The sequence below is a fragment of the Haliotis rufescens genome, unplaced genomic scaffold, assembly GCF_023055435.1.
Source record: "Haliotis rufescens isolate VD_foot unplaced genomic scaffold, xgHalRufe1.0.p SCAF_53, whole genome shotgun sequence".
Taxonomy (NCBI): Eukaryota; Metazoa; Mollusca; class Gastropoda; order Lepetellida; family Haliotidae; genus Haliotis; species Haliotis rufescens.
In genome coordinates this window covers 727,543-737,533 of record NW_025964257.1, presented here as the reverse complement: position 1 = coordinate 737,533, position 9,991 = coordinate 727,543, and the positions used below count along the sequence as shown (strand labels likewise).

At 39.1% G+C, this 9,991-nt stretch overlaps 1 protein-coding gene across 1 annotated transcript; it reads right to left on the bottom strand.

Moving 5' to 3' along the window:
• Positions 1 to 461: 461 nt before the first annotated feature.
• On the bottom strand, positions 462 to 9,326 carry LOC125374162. Its single transcript, XM_048384992.1, has 2 exons — positions 9,196 to 9,326; positions 462 to 2,656 (listed from the first exon to the last, which is right to left on the bottom strand). Exon 2 carries the CDS (start codon positions 2,649 to 2,651, stop codon positions 462 to 464), a length of 2,190 nt encoding a protein of 729 aa, XP_048240949.1. The 5' UTR covers positions 2,652 to 2,656; positions 9,196 to 9,326.
• Between the last annotated feature and the right edge of the window lie 665 nt (positions 9,327 to 9,991).

The following is a 9,991-nucleotide window of genomic DNA, read 5'->3' as shown; positions in this document are numbered from 1 at the left end:
ACACAAATGTAACTGTCCTGGTACCTATTTGTCCCTCAATTTTGACGAATTTACCCTTAATTCGTTGAATGGGCATAAACGAAGATGGACCAGAGTCAACATACATGGAAGAGTGCCAGGCTTCCACTGGTCGGCCACAATGGTTTTTTAGTTTATCTTCAAGTTCCCGATACCATTGAACTTCTGCAAGGATGTGTCTCTTCTCTATGCCGTCAACTCTTGCTGAGTGCTGAAGGTATCTCAATACCTTTCCAGGTCTCGGAAAAAACCCCCAACCAATTTTCCCGTCCCCGTCTGTCCAGTAGGCAGTGATGTAAGAAGATCTCACACTTTGAGACTTGGCAGATCCAAAGACTTCTGATCCAAGGTATAGAGTTTTTATTTCCCTAACGGCCGGCAAAGTCTCGACTGTTTCGCCATAGAGGGCTCTGTACATTTCTTGAAGGGAGTGTTCATCATTTTCAGTGAGGCCAAAAAATGAACCTGTCAATGTCAGTCCACTGAAGGTTTTCAATGTGATGAAGTCGGGATGACATCTGTCGGAGCTGCAAGCATTCACTTGAATTAATCTTGCCAAGAGTACCCACTTTAATGTTAGCTGTAACAGTGGCGATGATCGGCTCAAGGGTGTCTCCAAAGTGAAACTCGTCATCTAAGACCAATCCAAGGAGATGAGAATGGCTTACGAAACGTCTCATCAGCTGCAGTTCTACGCTTTTCTTGTTAGTTGTGTAGTCGCCCAGCATACCATTAAACCGTTCAAAACTGAACAGCCAAAACGAGTAAATGGGTCCAAAGTCCTGAACACACTCAATCAGATGACCATGCAAGTGCATGTTAGGGGTAACTCTGTCACGGCCATATAATCGCTCAAAATTCTCACAGAAGCGCATCAGTAATAAATCTGCCATTTTTATGTCATTTTCAGTTAATACTCGGCAACACAAATATCTACAGGCCAATACAAAATTTCGCCAACATTCTAAATGATCATCAGAAATAACATCCTTCAGTGCATACACAGAAAACAGTAACGTCCAGTTTTTAAACTGGTCTGCACTAAACCCTGCAAAACCGGAGGAAATCTTATGTGGGATGCGACCAATGTCACTTGGACAGTTAACTGCATCCACCTTTGCTTGGATAGTGTCTAAGTTCTTGTCAGTTAGTACACCAGTGTCTCTCCATACATGCAACATATGTTTTGATGTCCCCAGAAACAAATTGTGCATAGGGTCCACAACAGACATTTTGATCAGATCAAGGTATGGCAGCTCAGACAAGACGGAGTATCTTGTTCCATACGAACTCGCAAGTGCTTCTCTATCTGTCTTGGTTCTGGCACTTGTGATGTGTCTAATTTCTCGTATATGCTTTTCATGGGTGCGAGGTATCCACTGAGTTCTGTCAAAACCACTGTAGTCTCTTTTGCCGAATTCACCAGGAAAAAACTTCTTGCACCGAGAACACCCTTTGACGGCTGCATGTCCCAGAAAGCCACATAACTTTTGGCAAGCAGGGATATCACATCCAATGCACATTAAGCCCAAGCGAAATATCTTAGAGTTGAATGAAAAACCTACTGTCCATGCTTCAAGAAGCTCATCAACTAAAGGTTGTACAAAACTGTTTGTAGGGGGTTCTTTCTTCATGTGCGGTATAATACCAACAATGATAACATTCTCACGTTTGTAACGTTCTTCTCGAGGTAGATTGAGGATGACTAAATACATTACACCTACAGAGTATTTGACGTGTTTGAATGGCTGAAACCAGTCTAAATTAAGCATAAGGCCATAGTTTCTCTTCTTCTTCAAATATGTCCCACTGAAGCTCTTCCAGATACGACCATCATACACGTCATGCAAAGTACCATCACTAACGACCCTGTCACGCCATTGTTCACATTTCTCCTCAAAACCTGGTCTTGACAAAAAGTTAAAAAGTGAATCTTTCAGAGATTTAAAATAATAGTTCTTATGTGGTACAAGCTTCTTCTTGCCAGAGGAAAGGGTCATACTTTGTAACAGTTGTGCACCACAAGGCTGGCGATAATGTCTCATTGGGTGATTAGGTTGGGAGACGTTTGAACAAGTCATACTGACTTCTTCTCCTTCGAAAACAGAAATACAGTCAGAATATCTATATATGCTACAGCATGCTGGGCATACAACATAGTGGAAAAAGTTATTGTCGTCAATTCTGAGTAATTTCTTGAGCAGGAAAATAGTACTTGGGAACATCGGTACTACAACAGCAAGGAACTTGTAATGCTGAGCGGCAACGGCGAGAAGGGCATGAAGGTATTTCAGAAGGAATGCGATGGCATTTGAGGAAATATAAAATACAGACTGCCAAATGCAGAGGAAGAAACATGTCCATAAGATGAGTGCCTTAAAAAATGGTTTCACTTCCGGTGAGGCAGGTTGAGAGGATTCAGCTTGCTGAGGTTTTCTCGGTTGAAAACTCTGAAGCAGATCGTCAATCTCATCTTCATCAAAGTATACCTCTTCATCATCGTCAGAGCTGTCTTGAGATGCAGGTTCAGGTTCTGTACTCGGACAAGTGCCTTTGTGTCGCTTGTAATTAGAAGAAGAGGAAAAAGAGTTTCCACAGTCTTCACAGCGTTTTCTCTTCATAAAGGAGGCCATGATTCCTGAAAAAGATTAGTAACAAATTAGTAGTTTGTACATAAGATAGACAATACATCTAAACCTGTTACATTAATAAACATACACATCATCCGTTCATGTGGGAAGTACCTATATGCCTACAGCATAAAGAGGTCAATGAACAGATAAATGTTTATTGATAACTATTTCTAAAGTGAGGGAATATCCGTTTTGTTAAATATACTTTTAGTATTTTGTGTGTGTGTGTGTGTGTGTGTGTGTGTGTATGTGTGTGTGTGTGTGTGTGTGTGTGTGTGTGTGTGTGTGTGTGTGTGTGTGTGTGTGTGTGTGTGAGAGGTAGAAGAAGAATTGTACACCATAAAAATGGCTACGTATGTAGTTGGGGTAGATATGTTGAATGCCCGGCCAGTATGACCTTTGAGTCACTACAGTTTCAGTCATTAAAATGCGTAAAACAGTATTTGAGTGAAAGAAAACACTATAAGTGAGTGAAACGAAATACCTCAGTACAGGCACACCCAGTCCCACAACCCCAAGTCTGCATGTATCAATACTCATACCTGCCACATCCTCAATCACTTAACTTACTCACACAATCATCTGACAACATGTTCGCCAACCCTCGTATCACAACGCATGCACGCATGCACGCACGCACACTCGCACACACCCCCACCCACATCACATTCTTCTTTCCCCACCATTATGTCTACGTCAGCCAACATGGATCCATGCACATGCTTTCATACATAATCCATCCTCCCACCATTCCCCAACATCCATCGAACTATAACTATATCCGCCCTCATGTATCGGTATTCGTGCTTTCATACATACATACACCCCTCTACCATTCCCCTACATCCATCGCAGTATAACTATGACTATAACCGCCTTCGTGCATCCGCACTTATGTTCACATTGCATTGCATATGCATCGAATTACACGTTTAAAATATCGTAAATATTTTACAACATGTACATATTATATATCAGCAAACAGAGATTATAACGCAATAGATTTCATCCGTCAAAACATCACAGAAAGAGGGGCAGCCTGGAATTTTACAATGGCATCTGAATGCACTAAGACGTTCAACTGGTCAGGAGGTGAGAGTTGCGGAAGATTACGGTAAACTTCAGTTACAGATCTCCATTACGAATATCTAAAGTATGAATAAAGATCACAGCTTGCTATGACGTGTACTTCATGACTGCAGAATTTGCAATGTCCTTAGCTCTAAATTGTATGTCTAAATGCTTATGTAGACAAAGACCCAAATGTATATAGGCATGACCATATTATATTGTACGCACATATCACCACATTTAAAAACAAAGCTAGATTGAGTCTTTTAAGGGCATTAAGAACTGATACACACAAGGAAATATATTTATGGATGTCAACGGAGGAACACTGCGTTTCGGAATATATACATTCTCCTTCATCAGGTGCATATTATTAAATGCTATGAGGCAGAGAACATAAATTTGTACCTGTAAGAACAACAAAAGTAAAACGATAGCAAAGAAGGGAACGCAACAAGGGAAGCCAACAGATAACTGGCATGGCGCTGATTACCCCGCCTCCCGTTTGCCCATTGTCCATTTCCCATTACCAATCATTCATAAGTTAAGTTTTGGCTTTAATTAGTCCATTGATAATCAACCATCAACGTCTATTATCTCCACCCTAAAAATATGTAGTTTACTGAGAAAGTGGTATCCAAATATAATGTGTGTTACTGTTGATCACTTTCTTAAAGGCATTTTGGTTCAAAGCTTTCGGTCATAGAAGCCGTGCCATTTTTCTCTTGTCAGAGGAGTACACAAAGTATACGTCATCTGGACTAACATTTTTGGTTCGGTGGCTGGGTTAGATCGCCAACTTTGTGTTCTGGCGATTGGGTGCCTCACTCACAGTGTGGGTTCAAATCCCGGACGGGACTCAACCCAAGAAAGTACGAGAATCTGTACTTTACTCAGAAAGTGTTATCCCAATTATAACATTTGTTGTCAAGAAAACACAATAAATGTATATTCGGCTTTGGAAGGGTAATGATATCACAGACATATACGGATATTGATGATGACTTGGAGGAGCTTCGTAACGCACGTCTTCTCAATTCAGGGATTGGTAAATCCAAATATGTGTGTGTGCGTGCGTGCGTGCGTGCGTGCGTGCGTGCGTAAATGTGGGCCTGTTGGATGTTACATAAAACATTTATCTTGAGCGGGATGGTAGTTCGAGTTGGATTAGCATGTTAACAATATGATCTTCTTTAGGCAGAGAATGCCGCGCATGAATGTATTGATGAAATTCCTAGGTACATGGGGCCTTTTCGTCCTCAGGAATACCCACAGTGGAGACTTCAATGGGGATAGGTCGTACTCAATGTGCTACCTGGTAGATTTTGTGTCATCAGACCGGACAACGTTGGTCTTTGACTGATTGTGGCGTAAAACACACTTTCCATTTACTTATATCGGAAATTGAATGTTCATCTTAATTGATATTGTTGAACATGTAATATATTTTTAAAGAAATAAAACAGTGACATAATAACTACAACTTTATGTGAGCGCGAGTAGCTTTTTTGGAATGAGATGAATAAGTCTTATAAAGTTGTAAGCTTCTTCACAACCGTGTAACTATGAATTGACTTTATTGTGTAATCAAAAAAGAGATAGGACCTAAAATAGCCAAATTTCATACGATTTCACTTGTCCACCATCTTGGATGCAAGGCGAAAACATTTCAGCGCGTTTGAAGCCACTGAGAATGCCCCCTGCAGAGTTGGACGAACATTCTGCGGTGGCGCGGCTGAGTTGACCAGAGGCTATCAGCAGTATTTCCTATCCAGGTTATTTAGGTCAGTTGTTTGTGTGTGTGTGTGTGTGTGTGTGTGTGCGTGCGTGCGTGCGTGCGTGCGTGCGTGTGTGCGTGCGTGTGGACGTGCGTGCGTGCGTGTGGGGGGTGGGGGCGGGGGCGTGGGGGGTGATATTGGGGGGATAGATGATAGATTTAGCAACAAGTAAGGTCATCTTGAGTGGGGGGGTATTCGCAGATGGATTAGCATATGAACTATGATTCTCTTTAGGCCGAAAATGAGGATCCACGATGTTCGACCTGGTAGAAGTGTTATCAAACCTCACAGCATTGGTTTTTTGACTGACTGTAGCGTCAAAACAAACTCATTCATTTACTTGAACTGAATGTTCATCTTAATTGTTATGGATAGTCACGGAGCCATGATCCAGAGAACAGGGTGTCATTAGATAGAAATAAACTAAGTAATAATAGGATTACCAGAAAAACGGGGTTTTACACACAAGCCAATAAACTGCGCTCATTAACACCAGAGTAAGTCAGTACAAGATTGAAAACTGCCCCATAATTATGTATGACATGCTTGTCGGGTATTGCTACATATATATGTGAAAACAAAGTTATTAAAATGAAGAGCAAAACTGATGAAAGTTAACAATAAACGTGTATACGTGTTATATCGTCACTGCAAAAATAATGATTGTTTTTCTTTAGTATTAACATTCAAATACGTTATATATGTATCTGTATTAGCGATATTGTCTTTGTTCCGACGGTGAGTCAGCGTTAGCCGTACTATCTCGTAGTATAATTGAATTTCTGAAGACATTACGATACAGTTTTTCTGATGCATCACGTCTGCACTAGCGCTTGATAACAGCCTTGTGTTTGGGTGTTTCAGTGGTTTAAATCGCTGCTCTTGATATTGTTGATTAAACTTTGATACTGTGAACAATATAATGTTATGTGAGAGGTTGACTTTAGAACGGTAACATACTAATAGTATATAGGATGACATAAACAGAACAATGAGAAGTTCGTCCAGATTAGTGTATAGGCAACATTTAATAATTAAAATAATTACATTCAACAACTCCCCTTTTAAGTCCATTTTCCTGACTTATAAGTAAATGCAAGAACAATCGGCCGGAATAAAATGTATAGTTCTTGTCCACTTCCATATGACTATATAGCATACAATAAGCTATCGGGTCCCGTTTAGATCGGTTTGGGCGGCAGCCTAGATAGCCATAGAATAGTTTCATCTTGGAATCTCCCATATCACTGGGGCTCCTCTTTAATTTAAATGGAGTTACTCGTTACGATTCCGAACCTTCACGTGACTGAGTTTATGAACCATTGTCAAATAGTGGTGACATTAAATCTAGGAAACAATACGCGAAGTCGCGCATGCACAGAACGGAAAATTTGGTCAAGGCATTAAGTAATCCGCATGCGCAGAACGATTGATTTCAGTACTTCCGCTAAGCGCTTCGAGTGCAGCGTCAAACGCGGGCCTGTAATCTAACACGCGGAGACTGACCAATGAAATCTGAGAAGTAGAAATACCGGTAGACGCTGTTGCTTGATTGACAATGTCAATCAAGAAAGGGAGGAGCTTAACGCTATCGTTCTCTCCCAGTAAATTCCGATGTCAAATAACGACGTTATTTGGACGGAAAAACGATGGTTTGAAAACGTCCAAATAACGTCGTTTTTCCGTCCAATGACCATATACGGAAAAAACCGACGTTTTCGTGTTTGCAGTGTAAGGATGCCACTGTCTTAAATATACATGTTAAAAACTAGTAAGCACTATTTCTATGGTTTACTATTTCTATAGCAGAATATGCAGGTACAATTTACTGACGAAGAACTGGACGAAAGGTTTGGTTTAAATGCAGTAAAGTCACATGCCACATCTTAATGTCATTCCATACAATAAACACTTGCGACCAAATACGTATTCATGGTGATAGTGTTTACAGAGATCGAGTTTCTGTGCCAGTTATATAATGATAAACTTATACAGCCTTTCAAAAAGCAATAATTCATTAAATAAAAATTGATGTAATGCTCAAGCCATAGCTTCGTCACGTCCTTATACGATAACAATAAAAACGTGAATCCATACACTTTTAGGTTAATCATATTGGTTCTACCATGATGTTAGCCTGTTCTGGATTCTGATGTGGTCAGTCAAACTGAATCAGAGGTATCAAAGGAGTGTAAGTTGTCTCGTACGAAAGTATCAATATAACATCAGTCGGTAAAATACTTCGAACATTTATACCATCAAATCTAAGTGGACTTAACAAATAATGAATAATTAATATTTCGGTGTGAAATGCAATTAAATTGGTTATGGACCGCGAAATAATGCTTAATTTCACATATAAATCTAGTATGAAAGGTTTTTAATGCTGCGTTTGTTGCTTTCAACTGTCGTTTGTTTCGTGGCGTTCTTGTACAAAATCCCACCCCTTTCATATTATCATCGTTGAAAGCAAAGAGTTCATACGCAATTCTCACTATGTTCACATAATTATATATTCTCTCAATTAAAAACAAAGTAGTTTTGTTTCCAAAATAACACGATCTATTGTTGAAGTTGCCAGAATACTTATAGATAAATAGTCATTGGATTTGTCATAGTGAGTCGTATATAGTGTTTCCAACATCACTCTTATTGGAACAAGAAGTATATTGACACTGTATTCATATATGAACCGTTCACATTTATTTGTAGTAAGATAACTAAAAACGAGTCAAGAGGCGTCACTCTATTATCTAACAGAACCCTAAACGAATTAACAGACATTAAAACGGTAAGTTTTCGAAATATAATCAATACCCCATTCTACAGTTCAATATTTCTCTAGTGCATGCTCGCCTCAGACTCGGGTTTAGTTATGTAACTGGTTATGTATAAGATTTATATCTGAATGCTTGATGAACACAACGGATCCAATTCTGTTTTAGTGCATGGAAATTACAGTAAAGTTAAGATCTACAATAACTGGTTGCGAACTAGTTACAGTTTTATAATTTCCCTGTATCAAGAAGAAAAGATTTGGCATAATGCTCAGGTCGGCAATTAATGGTTGGCAGTTTTATCTCTTTCTAGAGTGATAGCTTTCATTATGGAAGAATGATATTTGAATTTCACACTTTCTAAAGTGACGGTTATCTGAAGATTGTCAACATATTCATCTTTTGAATTCCGATTACCCTCACGTGTATCTTATCATAACATTTTACGCATAAGTCTTTATTGGTTCTCGCTATTGGTGAAATTGTGCCGTCTATGTACGACTATGATATTTTTAATATATCATAGTTCAAAAGACGTTCTCGTCAACTACGGACATACCCAATGTCGTATTCTCGTTATGAAAAACCTACCTCGCAGTCGTGAAATGGTATCAAGGACACTAAACTAATTAAATATTTTATCTGGGAGTGGTATAGCCGGAGTTGTACTGAGACATTTCAGAAAGTAACATACTCTCGACTCACATTCACTTTCGACAACTTAGACAGTAGTTTCGTATGGTATGAAAGCAACTTCTAAATCTGTTTGAAAAATCGCAAAGAAAAGCTGTTTACATGTAACGCATTGCCATCTAATCTACATCATATCGTCAAACAAGACATTGTTTTCAGCTTTCATTAATCAATATCTTCTACGCAACATAACATCTACATGGGAGAAGTAAAATGATTACTTACTTATTCAGTTGTTAATCCGGCCCTCTCCAGAAACTTGACCAGTTTCTTAATCTACGATGAATGGCAACTTGAGCAGGCAGCTGGGCAAACACAGGAATGTGATGATTGTTGAAGCATACCAATCAGGGTATACTCTGCCGCTGAGGAGAACGTGTCATATAGCACCAATGACCTACCACGTGACATAGCGAGCAGTCACGTGATATGTTACGCGCGAGAAGTTAATTCCATGGTGTGCAATAGTCTTCATTCCAAACTGACGCCATCTTTCAGTGCTTTTATACAAACAACATTATATTTTATTCATTTAGTTTTTACTTACCTTTTTTAAATAAAATTCACTTTCTGTGAAGCAGACGTTAAATAAACGAAAGAAACAACTCATTTTAGTATCTGAAGTAATCCTTAACTTATTATCTTAAAACTCACCTCTAGTTTTTACATAATATTCAGTTAGATTATTTACCATATCTTGTTTTGTGTTTGTACCCGTCGGGCACATCCCATTTGTGAAGCCGATGTTGAATGATGATGTGACACTCCCACTCCAAATAAAGGGGATAATAGAATATAAATATTTCAGATAACACTTACTGTTACCTTTAATAAATCTTTTCCTTGTTGTTGTTTTTAATGAATAAAAATAGCTTTTTGGGGTGATTTTTTTGTATCTAAAGATAGTAACCCGGCATGATGAAAGGACAATGTATGAAACGATGAAACAGAAGCAACATATATAACGGAATACGGTTGGTCCTTATAGCCTTCTGTTCTATTTGTAGGAACAGACTAAGCA

What these genes read in the sequence shown, in the direction of transcription:
- LOC125374162 (XM_048384992.1), bottom strand. Translation starts at nt 2,651, where the DNA reads ATGGCCTCCTTTATGAAGAGAAAACGCTGTGAAGACTGTGGAAACTCT.